Source organism: Monodelphis domestica, chromosome 2 (assembly GCF_027887165.1).
Source record: "Monodelphis domestica isolate mMonDom1 chromosome 2, mMonDom1.pri, whole genome shotgun sequence".
Lineage (NCBI taxonomy): Eukaryota > Metazoa > Chordata > Mammalia > Didelphimorphia > Didelphidae > Monodelphis > Monodelphis domestica.
In genome coordinates this window covers 401,830,485-401,847,575 of record NC_077228.1, presented here as the reverse complement: position 1 = coordinate 401,847,575, position 17,091 = coordinate 401,830,485, and the positions used below count along the sequence as shown (strand labels likewise).

The 17,091-nt window shown below is 35.2% G+C and overlaps 1 protein-coding gene across 1 annotated transcript in view; it reads right to left on the bottom strand.

Annotated features, from left to right (window-relative positions):
- LAMA2 (laminin subunit alpha 2) overlaps window positions 1-17,091 on the bottom strand; it is a 923,420-nt gene that overhangs the window by 590,461 nt on the left and 315,868 nt on the right. The window contains exon 4 of the mRNA XM_056818751.1: window positions 6,133-6,375. Within this exon, the coding sequence (XP_056674729.1) occupies window positions 6,133-6,375 (243 nt within the window). The remainder of the gene's footprint in view (window positions 1-6,132; window positions 6,376-17,091) is intronic.

The following is a 17,091-nucleotide window of genomic DNA, read 5'->3' as shown; positions in this document are numbered from 1 at the left end:
AAGGCACTTAATAAATTATTGAATCATTCATTCATTAATACCATGGACTGATGAACTTAAATTTATTTTATAAAGTAGATTTTATAAGGTTCAAATAAAAGGTAGATTATATTTCAAGACCTAAAATTCTATTAGGGAAGTGAGTCCAAAGTTGAGAAGGTCTTAAAAAGGAAATTCAGAAGACATAAATAGAAACAATTCCAATGAGATAAAAAATTGAGCTGTATAGAGACCAATTTGTATTTTCAAATTGCATATGTAGAAGAAAGAAGTCATGGAGTGTAACAAAGATGCATATAAAGGCATGACACGATGGAATAAGAATAATTTTAGTGTCACTAAAGCTCAGAATGAACTAAGAATGGCAATGAATACTAGTGACAACAAAAAGGTTTGTTTTTGTTTTTAAAGATATATTGAGAAAATATAGGAAGGTCAAAGAAATAATTAGACCATTGCACAGGGTCTTTAGCTGACAAGAGTTGAGGTTAATAGAGAAAAGACAGAACCTCTCAATTCCTTTTCTTTTTTTTTTTGCTTTCTCTGCCAAGAAAAGTTATTATATCAGACTAGAAGAGATATAACTATATATATATATATATATATATATATATATATATATATATATATATATATATATATATATATAGTATGGAGGTGGGATTCAGATTAAGTAAGAAGATGGTAAGAGTGTACCTAGCAGTCTTTTATGAGTTCAAGTCACCAGGCTAAATTACAAACTCTATCCTGTTGTACTGAAATAACTGACAGAGAAATGTCCTGAGCTATTTTATGGGATCTTTGAAAGATATGGGGAAAATAACGTTTTAGGACTCCAGAAAGGCAAATGTATACTAGGTTTTTTTTCTCCTTTGCTTTAAGGAAAAATAATAGTTTTCAAACCACTGAGTTGATTTCAATTAATGGAAACTTTTGAGTAAATAGAAAAAGAATGATCTTGAAAGGATAGTGCTTATCATTAAGAAGCAATATGACTCATGAAGAATAGATCGTATGAGGATACTGCACTTTTAAGAGGGTTACTACACTTAAGGGCAATGCTGTAGATAGTGTTCCTAGGTTATCAGAAACATTTTAGTCTTTATATTCCTCCAGAAAAGATAGACTGCAGGCTATGCCATATTTCAGATAAATTCAAAACTGGTTTAAAGAATAGTCATTAATAGTTTTATATAAGTTGGTAAGAAGTCTTTATTTGAGTATCATAGGCATCTGTCCTAAACCTTGATAACAATTAGTAGTAACAGAAGTCAAAGATAGGAAGTTTATCAAATATTCAAGTAACAGAAAACTGAAAGGGATACTCAATGTGTTGCATGGAAGAATATAAAATGCTCTATGTTGGCTAGAAAAATAAATCTGACAAAATAAAATTGTTTTTTGTGATGATAAATGCAAAGTCCTCTACTTGAACTGAAAAAGAAATAAACATATAGAATCAGAGAAGTTTTGAAATTTACATGTTATATTTATTGTGTACTTAAAATGGAAATCAAGTTATACATAATAGAGATTCCCATTCTCAAGTACCACTCCCTTTGCCTATTTTACTTCATAAAGAAGTGTTCATTTTATTTAGTGCTTCCTCAATTCAGAATAAAAATGTTAAATATCATATTAAACATAAGCTTTACGAGAACAATGTGGAGGAAGTCAGTTCTAATAGCAGTTAAATGAAAAACAGGGTTTTAATAAATCGAGAGAGCAGTATAGGTCAATGATGTGATATGTTATAATCTCAGGAGGCATCAGAACAAGTATCATAGTGCAAAAAATACAGAATGTTCTAATTTCACTGAACTCTGCCATGAACCTCAAAATCTTTCAATTTAAATATCATATAAAGGTTATGGAAATGTTTAAATTAGAGAAAATAAGGGTGGAGGTGGGTAGAGAGTATAGCATAGCAAGTCTCTCCAAATATTTGAAGGGCCATCATACAAAAGAGTGATAAGATATTGTATAGCTTGGCCCCAGAAAGCAGAGAAAGGAATAATGGGTTGAAGTTGTATAGAAGATGATTTAGTTCTGATAGGACACAAAAAGTTGCATATTAGGGCTTGGGAGTTAGTATGTTCCTCTCTCCATATCACTACTTTAAATGGATTCTTAAATGAATTATAGCAAAAGCATTGGGCTGGACTTCATGAATGCTAGGGTCCCTTGAGTTTGAGTTCTATAATTATGTAACTTGCCAAACTCAGCAGTTATTTCTACTTCTAAACTTGACATTAGATAATAGCCTTTATTAAAAGTGGTAATTAAAGCCACCATTCAAACCAGCTATTCTCACAGCTTTAATTGAAAAAGAATGAGATTTAGGTTGAACCTTCAGCTCCAACATTAGCTATGAGATCTTGGGCAAATTACTTTAACATAACACTCAATTCTTTCATTTTATGATCTGTAAAATGATCTTCAAAGTTCCTTCAACCACCAAAAATATCTGACACTGTCATGTTCTGAATTTGGGGGTGTTTTTAGCCTTTCCTTAGAAAGCTAGTTTGTACTAAAAAAGTTGCTCATAATTGTTCTTACAGATATTGAGTGTATTGGGTAAGATCTGTAAATATTTTTCTTTATTCTAGGCTTATTAAGTCATTGTGGGAAAAGTAATATTTGGGTGTGATAAATATGTATTCTTTTCCAGTAAATATATTTCCTTATATTCATCTAGGGTGAATAAAAACAATGAATAACAAAGAAACAAAAAGATGAGGAAGGGATAAAATACAGACTGGATGGTTTAACTATTATATTTGTACAAGAACTAGAAGAAGGTAAGCTCCAAAAAACCCAACTTAATTTAAGTACATTCATTTCTCTGTCCTCCACTATCTACTCCCACACCCATGAGCCAAGTTGGCCTAGAATTGTATGCCTCTGGCATATAGTAGGTTGAACAGCTGTTTGACTCACTATATTTGAGTCTTTGTCAGTTGGCAGATTGAGATCTCTCTGCTGAGAATGATATTTGGAAAATGCCCCCTCCCCCAAAAAATCTTGCATTTTTGGACTGAAGGAGTGAAAATTGGTGAGGCATTTGATACAGATTCATATTACCACTAGCCTAGGAAAGAACATAAGAGATCTATAGTCAAATTTTATTTCCAGTCCCCTTTTAAAACAAATGCATAAAGGAGGGACTTGTTCTCTGAAACACATATGTTGTTTGATAACATTTAAATATGTATCTGTATGTGTGACAATGCTACTGATGTAATATATGTTGTGAATGAGAAAATATTAAGACAATTTAATGAAACTTCTCTCAGGTATCTCTGAAAAACTAGAAGGGACAAAGGAAAAGAGATTTTTAAAATACTAATTTCTCACATACATAGAGAATCGAATCAAATTGATAGGGATACAAAGCATTTCCCAACTGAGAAATGGTTAAACTATCTGAAGAGAGAGTTCTCCGATGAAGTAACATAAAGTATCTATAGTCAACTGAAAAAATGCTCCAGTTCCCTATTGATTAGAGAAATGAAAATTACAAAAATTATGAGATACCACCTCATATCTATCATATAATACTACTGAAAAGGAAAATGAGAAATGTAGGAAGGGATGTGGGAAAATTGGAACACTAATACACTGTTAGTAAAACTATAAGCTGATATAACCATTCTAGAGAGCAATCTGGAACCTTTCTCAAAAGATCATAAAACTATGCATGCTCTTTGATCCAGAAATACTACTAATGTATCTGTATCCCAAAATGATTAGAGACGAGGGAAAGGATCTACTTGCACAAAAATATTTTATCAGTTCTTTTTGTAGTGGAAAACAAATAGAAACTAAGGAAGTATTCATCAGTTGAGGAATGGCTCAACAAATTATGATATTTGGTTGAAATGGAATACTATTGTGCCATTAAAAATGATGAACACAATGAGTTTAGAAAAACCTGGACATATATATATATATGAACTAATGCAAAGTGAAGTGAGCAGAACCAGGAGAACAGTATATACAGTAATAGGAATATTGTGCCATGATTAACTGTGAAGAACTAAAGCTATTATCAGTAAATAAGTTTGTAATATAATGGTGAAGGAGTCTTAATTTTTAAAAAAATGCTATTCACAGCCATAAGAAATCTTCTCTTATCTGATTGCAGATTGAAGCACTCCATCTTTCACTTTATTTGCTTCATGAGTCTTTTACATTATGTATTGTGATATTATGTCTTTTGTCATGGTGTGAGGGATATGTAAATATGTATGGAATGAAAACACTGGTATAATCTATACCAGACTGTTTGCCACCAACAGGGAAGAGGAAGGGGAGGGAGAGTGAATCTGAATTGTAAAATGTCAGGGAAAAATTGTCCAAAATTGTGTAATAAAATGTTTTAAATTTTAAAAAATAATTAACATTCATATAGCACTTTAGATTTGTGAAGAACTTTACATATCTTTTCTCATTTGATCATTGCAACACCTCTGTGAGATAGGTGCTATAAAACAGGGCACAGATTTTCACTTCATCTTCATAGTGTATCCAGAAATTCATGCAGACTGCCTCGCCATCTGTCAACACTGTTACCCTGACTCTCCCTGCCTGGACTGCCTCCACCACACAAGATAGGGATTTCCATATCCTGAGAGAACTTAATTCAATTGTCATTGAAGTTACAATACAATAGCCCAGCACTCTTGATTACTGATTGAGTAAGGGCAAAGGGGGCTCCAATTTATATCTACTAGCTAGGACTAGATCCCAGACTCTGATTCACTTTCTCATGTTGTTGAGTCATCTGACCAAATCATCTTGCCAGTTGCCCCTCATAACATGAATACTCTTTCACCTCCTCTATACCCCAATAATCAAATCAATAAAAGCATTGCTTGTGGAAAGGGAATATTAATTGGTTTCCCTATATATCTGCTCACCTATTTGTTCCCAGATGGAAATTTCCTTCCCAGTCACCACTTCCCTATATAAATGGTCTTCCTTATGAAAATACATGCTTTTTGACAGAAGATATTATTATTTATGTCTTTGTACCCTCAAAGCTTAGCACAATGCCTGGCACATATTTCTTAAATCAATTAATTAATTTCATTTTATTCATTTATTTATCCATAAGGGAGAGGATGGAGAAACATTCTAGACAAAAGATGATCTTTTATAAAATGAGGAACATAAAGATAGTATTTCAAATACATAGAGCAAGATGACAAAAGGAAAGGAAAAGAGGTTTTAGGAGGTATCCAGGCAGTTAGAAGATTTATAACTTGAAAATGAAGTTGGAAAAGAGACCCAAATCAAAATCCAAAGAAGCTATAAAAGAGAATGGAATGAGGGCACAGGTAAGGGTAAACTAGTGATTGATGAAGAGTGACCCTAGAGCCTAGATTAGAGGAAAAGCATTATGATTTGAATGGTTGAAAGAGATACTTTAAATGTACTGATTGATATTTTAAATAGTGTGGTTAATAGGAATGAGGGTACCTCTGGCCATCCTAATGCTCTTTTAATTCATACTCTGAGGATCTCTTACATTATATATTTTATACTAAGCATGGATACTTCTGTGTACTGAACAGGGGGAATGTACGAAAGAATAACTAAAAAGTTGTCTTAGAAGGAGAAAAAAGAAAATTTCCTCTCTCCCCAAGTGGTAGAAGTAAAAAATAAAGCAAGCAAATATTGATGGATCCAGCTGAGGAAGTTTCTATTTGGTCTCTACCCTCGGGGTTATGTTTCATTACAGTTAGGTATTCTATCCTCAGAACAGGCACATATAAATTTCAAATGAAATATTTTTTTTCAAAACTGCTTCAGAGAAGACGATTATATATCCTCCTTCAATAACTCACTCCAATCAATAACTCACCATCAGAAAATGTTTTTTTTGTCAAATTTAAGTAACTCATGCAATAACTTATGGATATTTCTTCTTGTATAGTCTACACTGGAATTGTAAGAAATATCTCCATAGATTTACCACAATACTATTTAGTCTATATTTACAAATTTAAATAACTTGCTTCAATGTCTGTAAAATCTCATGCTGCTTTTTAAACACAATTAAAATGATTTACTTATTTCTTTCAAACTATTTTGTCATCTCAATGATAGAAACAACTCCAATATTACCTCTCCATTTTCCAGTGGGTGGATCTTGGAATAAAATGAAGTACATATCACTTCGTCATCTTTTGCATATGATGGTGGGCCAGTGCGTGGATAAATGCCATATCGGGTTAAACATTCCGTGTCAGTGATAGCATGGTACTGCCATGGTTTGTATTCAACACCATCTAGAGAGCGTTCCAAAATCCAATTTCCAGGTCGTGGTGAGTTTGATGCTTTCACAATTACATATGCAATCTGGAACACCTAGGAAACAACACAACAATCATTCAATCAATCGACAAGCATTTATTAAGTTCCAAAGATATATCAGTACTATATTAGCCTTTGGGGATACAAATACAAAAATTCAACAGAATCTTCTTTCAAATAAATTACCCTCTTTTAGGGAGATAATATTATACACATGTAGCTATATACAAAATAAGTATATACAATATAAATACAAAGTGATTCTGTTGGAGAGGTGATATGGAAAGACATCATGTAGGAAGCTGCATTTGGACTGAGCTTCCAAAGAAAATGAATCAGCTTATTAGTGACATGGACAGGATCTGAAACCATCAAGTCCAGGAAATGTTCCACTATATTATATTGCCTCTCAATAGAGTGAGAATGAACATGACAATGGCGAATAATAAAGGAAATACTATAATACTACAATAAGTGAAAAGTAGGAATAGGAGGAGCAAATAGCATTTCTATCATCACATGATGACCGCCATTATCAAATGAAATTATTGACTGTATTAGGTATCAAATTCATTTTAATTTTTACAAGGTTAAATAATGCATAAGGAGAACCATAACTACTAGATATCTGCTTCTCTGAAATTGTGGTTCTTTTAATGACTAAATGGAATTAATGGTCATTTTTTAAAAATTGGGAATAGTATTATCTGACTGTCTTGATAGAGCGTAGAAATTCCTTTATATTCTCTCTCTCTCTCTCTCTCTCTTTTGATGTCTGTGTGTGTGTGTCTCTCTCTCTATCTATATATGTAAATTATTACACAGATATATCATTATTATAATTATATTATATCCATCTCATTTCAACAACATTTTTGAGTTCATTGTATATGAGTAATTTATGAAATACATAATATGCTGTGTTGCCAATGATAGAAAGATGAATGATATATTTTTCTTGCCATGAGGAAGTTTATAGATAAAATATAACACATTTTAAATATATGTATTGGAAAATAGACAATATAATTATGCTATAAGAAATGAGAAAATAAGATAATCACAAAAAAAAACTTGGACAGGCATATGAAGTGATGCAAAGTGAAGTGAGCAAAACCAAGAGAATGTTCTACACAGTAACAATAATAATGTATGATAATCAGGTGTGGATGATTTAACTATTATCAACAAGGCAAGAATCAAGGATAACTACCACGGACAAAAGACAAAAAAAGATATCTACCACCACAGAAGAGATAGGATCCAAATGCGGATGGAAACATAGTGCTCTTTACTTTATTTCCTCCATGTAATTTCTCTAGTATTTGCAATATATATCTTGTTTCATATGTGATAATTAAAATGTTTGGGAGCAAGGGAAATATATATATCAATTATGACCGCTGAAATATGTTTTCTACTGTGTCTTGGTTTTATATAAATATAAGATGGTCGCCAGGGAATATATTCCCAATTTATGAATATGCCCAAGCCAACTGGGTTTTATAGAGAAATTTAATTTATAATACACTGATTAATCAATAGAAAAAGAGAGAAAGTAAGAAAGGAATAAGAATGAATAAATCAGTCAGTTGGTTTTATCACTCACCCAAGATCTCTCTAGGTAAGGCTTCTCATGCCAACCTCAGGCTCCACCTTAAAGAGAGCCTCCTTTCAAGAAATGTTTCCAGAGAATTCTCCTCCTTCAGAGCCAGGCTTCTCTCCTGGTCCTCCAACTGAGCAACCTCCTCAGTCCTCCTTCAGAGCCACCTCGCTCAGAGCAAAACCTCCTTCCAGAGCAAAAAACTCTCCTCTTCTCTCCTCAGACCCCGCTATCTTTAAGGAAACCATCCAAATCCCCTCCCCTCAGTTCTCACATCCACCAATCACTGTTGATGTCTTCCCTGTGCCAATAGTGGCTCCAGCTCAACCCAGGCCCGCCCAGAGGTCTGCCTCCTCTGCACATGTCTGTTGCAGGTCACATTCTCAAATAATTAAATCTTGATCTATGCTACAGCCCTTCCTAAATCCTGTTAGACTGAGTAGGGTGGAGATTGTAAGTTCCAAGACCTGGTTCTGTCATTCCAAGTATCTCTATTGTATCAATTCTAAAATCAATCATGACTCAAAGAACTTCCTGTTCTATGCTTAAGCATAGGTCAAAGACCTTTCCATTGTTTAGCAAAAGGTTTCTGTCCTAAAGTAGTCTTAAGTAGGGAGGAGAAGGATCCTCCCATGCCAAGGGGTTTCACATTTCAATAGAGTTCTTACTATCAGTAGGAAATTTTTTCCAAGTATGAAATTTCCCAATGGGGAAATTTCCAACATTCATAAGTCTAAGAAATTTGAAAAATGATGATCATTGGGAGACTAGTCTCCCCATTGATCATTTAACATAATCATTTTGTAGTTCTAAATGCACTTCTAAATATAGATATACACAATATTCAATTTTCTAAGAGAAATTAGAGTAGTGAGAGAGGAAATAGAAAAGAAAAGAAAGCAAAACCAATGTTTTGCTAGGCGCATTGACAGAAAGCCAAATTAGGGGCAGTCCCTTTTGGCATAAATGTGTACAATTACAATAAATGTTCAATCAAAAGTTTAGTCCAATCAATCATATCCAAAGTTCATTCTTGATCTTCTTGATGAAGTGTAGGTTTTCGGCATCTTTCTGCAACAGTTCATTCTCTGGATATAAAAGTTTCAAGCTTCTTTCTCGAACAGAATCAAAATCTTTGATTTTTTTATAACAGTAAAATCTTAAACAAAATTCAAAATTCTTGGATTTTTATAAAAATACAATCTCAAACAAAAAAATTCTCAAAAATTCTTAAGTTTTAAAAATACAATCCCCCCTGAAGTAAGTATTAAAAAATATCAAGTTTAGCTCAGAATGCAATGTTCAGTTATGGGGGTGTATGTGTCAATTATCAAAAGAATAGAAAAATAATCAAAAACATGAGAAAAATTCAAAATAGGCCTTGTATAGGTCCAGTTTAAATTAATTTCTATCCCACAAGTATGTAGGACAGAATGCAGTAATATTTCACTTAGCCATTTGTAGCCAAGACTATAGGAAGTTGCCATAATATAAGAAGAAAAGAATTAGAATTCTATTTTGATGGGGAAATGTCATTCCCTCATCTGATTTTTTTGTCATTCTCAGGGATATAGGGAGCCAGCATGATAGTCAAGCTTTGTACTTGTTTGAGTACTTCTTAAAGAGTGTAGATACAAGGAAGTCCTACGACTTAAACATAAGTTAAGCGTCGCAACCTCGAGTCTCACTTTAATATTTCTTGTGTGCTCTATTGGCACTATTCAGGTTTAGTCTGTGCTCCTTGTTTTTATCCCTTTTCCTGGAATCAGACACAAACATTAATCACAGTCCTATAATATTTTATCAATAAATGGCAGGTTCCCATAGTTTAAAGCTTTTAGGCATATATTGATATTATAGCAAGAGTATATATATTAACTTGTATTACTGCAGGAAAAAATATTAATATTAATTATGTGTACCTTCAGTACAAAAAATGAGAAAAAAATAAAATATTCTTATCGAAAAATAAAAGAAAATAAATAATAAAATTAAGGAAAAAATCAGTAATTCAATGTATTCTTGAAAAAACAGCATCCATTTGTCTATGGATTATTATCTCCAATTCATATGATAAGATAGAGTCACAATTCATATGATAGGATACAGTCAATCAGTCTCAGCAGAAGATGCTTTCTTCACATGTAAGCAGTGAATCCAAGAGTCTCTTTCTCCAATCTTTATAGATGTTGGAGTAGTTAATAATATTTGGAATGGTCCTTCCCATGAAGGTTGAGTTGCTCCAGTTCACTTGAAATTCTTGATATAAACTTTATCTCCTGGGTTCAGGTCATGCAGAGAAAAGTCTAATGGTCCAGCTTGTACTGCAGCTCCAGATTCATGAAGTTCACGTAGTTTGTGCTGTAACTCCTGTATATAGGAAGCAATAGTAATATCTCCCCCTAATAGCGATGTATAAGCCGGGAAGAAAGGCTTAGCTTGTATAGGTGGATGTCCAAAAAGCATCTCAAATGGTGAAATATGTAAGTCTCCTCTAGGCCTGCTTCTAAGATAAAATAGGGCCAGAGGGAGAATTTCAGGCCATTTTAAATGGTTCTCAGTGCATAATTTGCCAATCATAGTCTTAAGTTCTTTATTCATCCTCTCCACTTGGCCTGAGCTCTGGGGTGATATGGAACATGGAATTTTGGAGTTATCCTCAAGCAAGAATATATTTGGTTTAAGACAGAATCCGTAAAATGACTCCCTCTATCGGAGTCAATACGTGCTGGCAGGCCAAAACAAGGAATAATTCCTTTAAAAGTATCTTTGCAACAAAATCTGCTGTGGCTTGGGTTGTAGGAAATGCTTCCGGCCATCTGGTTAGTTGATCTACAATTACTAGACAAAATTTATAACGTCCAGCCTTTGGCATCATTATGAAATCTATCTGTAGATGTTCAAAAGGTGTGTAAGCCAGAGGACGTCCCCCAAAGGCTTTTCCATGATATGCATGTTGGTTATATGCCTGGCAGATAGGGCAGGCTGAACATACTTTAGAGGCTATAGTAGTTATTATACCAGGGGCTATCCATACTCTCTTGACAGAGTCCATGATGCCCTGGGTGCCAAAATGACCATTTTTGTGAATAGATTGACAAATTTGGTTATAGAAACTTCTAGGGATCAGGGGTTTTCCTTCAGATGACACCCATACTCCATTAATCTGTTTTGCTTTAAATTTTTGTTTCCATTTTTCCACTTCCTTTTCATTATAGGAAAGTGATAAATTTAAATTATCAGTGGTTGTTAATGTTAAAATTAATCCAGGTCCTTCTATGGCTGCTAGTTTTGCAGCTGCATCTGCTCGGTCATTTCCTCTAGAGACAGGGTCAGAGCCACCTGTATGGGCAGAGCAATGAACTACAGCTAGGGATTTAGGCAGTTTGAGTTTACACATAGCATGATGTACATATATGCTTTATACATACAACCTACATTATATTACCTGCCTTCCTATGGAGAAGGTTGTGTATAAGTTTAAGAGAGATACAGATTGAAAAACGTCGGAAAATGACTCTAAAGGAATACTATGTCTCCTCAGGAAACTTCCTACATGAGAAGAAATAAAGTCTTAGCTACATGGACCTCAATGATAAAATTAAATATCTCAGCACAGAACTCACCTGTTTCACTTTCTTGGATTGTCTCCCCATACTAGTGACAATTGACTGGAGGCACAGAATTTGTAATTCCACTGGATCTGGGAGGAAGCCCATGCACCATCAATGTTCCCAGTGTACAAAGGAATCACTTAGGCCAGAAACTTAAGAGCCCAAAAAGTACCTGGAGGAACTAGCAGTTTTATCACCAAATAATTAGATCTAATTTACTAAAAAAACCCAATTGCCAGATGGCCTAGGACCAATACTTAGCAATTCAGATGCTGTTCTGTAAAGATGACCAGAACCTACTCTGTGTGTCCTGATTACTCTACCATGAACACAAAACTCACGACGTATATCCTAAAGAAAAGTCTGCTGAGATATGGGAGATGAAACTCCAGGAAGCCCTTAGTCATTTGTTGGGGGAAATAGAAGAGTCTCAAATTTTATTGTATCAGAAGAAAGGGAGGGTGGCAAGATGGAAGGTATAATCATACCAGCACAGGGCATCATACCAGAATATATCAAAATGCACCTTTCTTGAAAAAAAAAAAAACCCTAGACCTTTAAATGTTAAGACAAGGATAAAAGAATGTAAAGAAATAAATGGGCAGGGAGGTCAGATTTTTCTAATATGTCCAAAACACAAAAAAAAAGATGATTGATGAGCTAGAGAAGAATTTAGAGAAATCAGTTATGGAGATGTTTCTGGGTGTGAGAAGCATATTGGAAAGGAATGAGGTGTTGTTGCTTCAGCCTGCTGTTCTATTTTGGACTCTTTGTGACATCACTCGAATGAGGGGAATATTATTGAGTTTCCAAAGGAACATCATTCTGGATCTTAAGATAGCCAATTCCAATTTTGTCCTCTGAAGATCTAAAGAGTGTGATGTTTCCAAGTGTTTTGGCACAAAGCCCTACAACACAGAAAGATTTGGTTGCTCAAAGCTTCAACCCAGGGAGATACCAGTGGTAAGTGAAGGTCAGAGGCAAGATTGAGGGGACAATAGGGATCTGTAAGGAATCAGTAAACAAGAAGAGGAAGTTACTTTGCAATGCATTTACCCTCATTTGCCTTGAAATGGGAAAGATTTCTATTCTTTGGATATCCCTTACCACAGAAGGCATTCATATAAGAACTCCTGTGCACAATCGAGGCACTTCCTGCATTATGAATGTGGAAATATAGCACTTCCCAATGTGACAGATGGCTCCTTTATCAACAGTTTCTCCTTATCATCTTCCACTGTCCTTTCTGGACCTTATCTAGTGAGTACTCACAGCTGAGAGGTCTGCGATCAGTACAGATAGAGTCCATAAGTTTTATAATTAGTCATTGAAAAGTTCAGTGAAATCTAAGTAGCAGCAAAAGAATGGAAACAAGAGGTGAATGGGTGTTCAGCTAATGAAAGAGCAGGCTTATAAGACTGAGCTTAAAAAAAAGAATTGAAAAAATATATCACCAATTTTGTCTAAACTAGTATCAACAACGCCAACCTGAATCGTATCATTATATAAGGCAAACTGCTAGTAGTTTCAATCACCAAAAGAAATCAGGCACCAAATTTGGCATTTTTCCAGGATTCCAGAATTAAGTTAGAAAAATGTCATGTTGCTGTATGGACTGACTACTCCACTATTGTATCTATCTGTATGACAGGTATACCACGTAGGTTACTATTTTTCATCTTTTATTTGTTAAAATCTGAGCATGTGTCAGAAAGGCTACTTTTAGTAAAATAATGCCCCATGGCTAAAGAAAAAAAAAGACAATAGAGTTACAAGAGTTACAAAAGACCATGTGAGCTCAAGGGAGAGAGAGGTTAATTATGGCTGGGGAGATCAGAGAAAGCTATATGGTAATACTTGGACTTGGTCATAGCATTTTAACTGGTGGAAGGAAAGAGCATACCAACCACAGAGAATGGACTGGTACACCTTATATAATATTACTTTCTATAAGGTGGGAAGGAAGGAGAGAACATGCATCAAAAAATGTAAGAAAACAATTATTAACAATTTTAAGGGCACCTAGTTCACACACTGGATAGTGCCATGCCTGGAGTTAGGAAAACCTGGGTTCAAATCTGGTATCAGACACTTGATAGCTCTGTGACCCTGGACATGCCACTTAATTCCAATTTCTTAGCCTTTACCACTCTTCTGCCTTGGAAATGATACTTCATATATATTCTAAGACAGAAGGTAAGGGATTTTAAAAATATCATATGGACATAAATCTTGAAAAAAGAGAATGATTTGTGTAAAGGTTGAGAAGATGGAGAACATTGGTTTCATTCAGGGGATTGTGGCTTAGCTTAAGCATAATATATATTCAAGGGAGAAATGTAAGATGACTGAAATGTAGCTAAGAATATAAAAATAGAGAATATGGATTTTGCTTAGGAGATATTGGAAGAACACTGAAGAGTTTTGAATAGGACAATGAAGAAACCAGATCTTTGCATTTTGAAAACTGATCTGGCAGTGATGTCTTGAATGTATTAAAGAAAGAATAGAAATAGAAATGGGAACACTGCTTTAGGATACTAATGCAGTAACTTAAATAAGAGGTAATATCAAGAACCTAATTGACTGGAACTTTTAAAATAGAATCCCTAGGTAATGCCTGTAGAATGCTAAAGAAGATTATTCATATTACGCCATGTCCTGTTTTGCTTGTAAATACCAGCTGATTTGTAAAAAAAAAAAAATCTTCTTAACCAAAGATATGTCTATTGAATGAATTTTGCTGAAATGAAATTGGGACTTGAATTCCAATACCATCAGTTAAATTTTCAATCTTGAACAATAATTTGTCACTTTGGGTCCCAAGTTCCTAAAGCATTGAATTAATGGTGGACATTGTTGTTCAGTTGCTGGATTATGTCTGACTCTGTAATACTTTATGGAGTTTTCATGGCAATGATATTGGAGTGGTTTGCTATCTCCTTCTCCAGTGGATAAGGCAAACAGAAGTTAAATGACATGTCCAAGGTTACATAGCTAGTGAATGTCTGAGGCCATAATTTAACTCATGTCTTCCTGCCTATAAACCCAGAGCTCTATTTTCCAAGTCTATGGTGGAAGACCCTAGTTCTAACTCAGAACAGGCTTTATAAAACTGTATAGATTCGCTTGGCCTCTGTTTCCAGTCTCTCTGAAATTGACTCCTACCTAGTGGTTTGATTACATGATAAGAAGTATTTACCCAATTGTTTTCTATGCAAATACTTAAAATATGCTTATGATCTTTCTTCACAGCTTATATTACAGTGACAGAAAAGAAAACAGTCTGGAAAGCACAGGTGAGTCATGAAGAAAAATAAAGATAAATGGCAGTATTAGTCAAAGAACCTTGTTTATGAAGCTGCTCAGTGAGTAAATATAAGAGACCAACTACTCCTGAAGCTACCAGGTCGATTTATGGCTCAGCAGCTTCTGTGTTCGATCAAGATAATAAATGAAAATCTATGAAGAGAGGCTCCATTGCTAGAAACCCTGCAATCTCTTTCTATAATTCCATATCAAAATACACTGTTAAGTGACATGGAATAAAGAACACCCACTGACTAAGAGAATTTAAGAGGAATCTCACTTCCAGACAATGTTCTTCTCTTTCATTTGTTTCCTTTAAACTCATTCATATCCTATTCTAAATGAACAGGCTGAGTTGACATGCAACATTTTGTAGCAATTCACTTTATAGGTGGGCAAACAACACTACTGATGAATCACAGTGACTTGAGAAATTCATAGGACTAGAGATATAGGTGAATTCCATCATTATACATCCACTGAACAACAATCAATCATCAATCAATAAGAATTTATTAAGTATTCATTAAGTGCCAGGTATCATATAATATTCTGAAGATACAAATGAGGCACCATCTCAATCTAATCCAAATCAATCAAAATTTATTAGATATCTTCTATGTGCCAGGTACTATGCCATGTGCTTAGGATACAATTAATAAAGAGAAAGACAATTCCTACCATCAAGGAAGTTACACATGAATAGGAGGAAAACAATACACAAAAATAGAAAGGAACACAGAGGAGGGGAAGGGAGAATGGGGATGAAGGCATATTTTGTTTAATGAAGGTGAAACCATGAGAGGTGAAGATAATGATTTGCCCTGAGTCTCACTGATGATATTATTCAGGGATAAGACTTGAACCCTGATTCTCTAACTCCATACTCAATTTTCTTTTCATGGTACCATATTTCCTCCTTTAAAAGCCATACAAGAAATTATGATTTACAAAAGGTATGCCACCCAAATGCCGGAATCTGAGAATACTCAGGGCTAAGGGGAAGGCAGAGTGAAGGTCCCAGGACCCCTCCCCCATAACCCAGAGGGCTGAGTCCCCAGCAGCAGCAGGAACCTCTGAGCATGCAAAGGTGCTGGTTTGCAGGGTCTACCTTGTGACCAGCGGGGTGTGGGGCTCAGAGCATCCAGCTTGGAGAGCAGGGAGGAAACCAGGGAGAAAAGGACCCTGCCTGAGTCCCTCCATCAGGCTCCAGTTTCACCCTTGCCTCAGGCACATCCAGACCAATCCAGTTGAACTAATCCCATCAGAACTCCTCAGAGTTTAGGGAGGTGGGCAAAGACACTTGGGAACAGCTGAGAAGCAGCTGGAGAGAACTGGAGAGAGCCTGGGAGGCCCAGCCTTCCAGGAGTCTTCAGAGCCTCAGTGCTTCATACCACATACAGCCCAACCCACTTGAACTCAATCCAATCAAAAGCCACCAGAGGACAAGGAAGCTAACATTCCTCCCCTAGAGACTGTACCAAGAGATCTGACAAAGCTCCAAGAGGGGAGACTGACAGCCCCAAAACCAAAACAAAATGAGAGGAGCAAGAGCACAGCCAAATACGGGGAGCAAAGAAGGGATAAACTCGAGCAAACAACAGAAAAAGAAGAAAGAAATTACAATAGACTGCTTCTGGACAGGTAATAAGCAAAGAGCAAATGAAACAGAGGGGGAGGACCCAGCAAAGGAAAAATCAGAAATCCCAGCGAACTGGATACAGGCTTTAGAAGAATTCAAAATGCAATCAAACACAATTAAGAGAGGCTGAAGACAATTGGGAAAAGAACTTAAAAATTAAGATAAGTCATCTGGAAACAGAAAATAGTGTCTTGAAAGCCAAAATCAACCAGCTGGAAAATGAGGCAAAGGAGATGAAAGATGAGGTGAAGAAGATGAAAGATGACCTCCAAAGAAAATCCGACCAAAAGGAAAAGGACAACCAAAAAACTAAGGAAGAAATCCAGTCTTTAAGAACCAGAATACAACAACTTGAATCAAGCGACCTCACAAGGCAGCAGGACACTATAAAACAAAACCAAAAGAATGAAAAAATTGAGGAAAATATGAAGCATCTCATTCACAAAACAGAGGGTTTAGAAAATCGTTCAAGGAGAGACTATTTAAGAATTATTGGCCTACCAGAAGACCATGACAAAAGAAAAAGCCTGGACATTATATTACAGGAAATTATTAAAGAAAACTGCCCTGAAATCCTTGAATAAGAGGGAAAAGTGGAGATT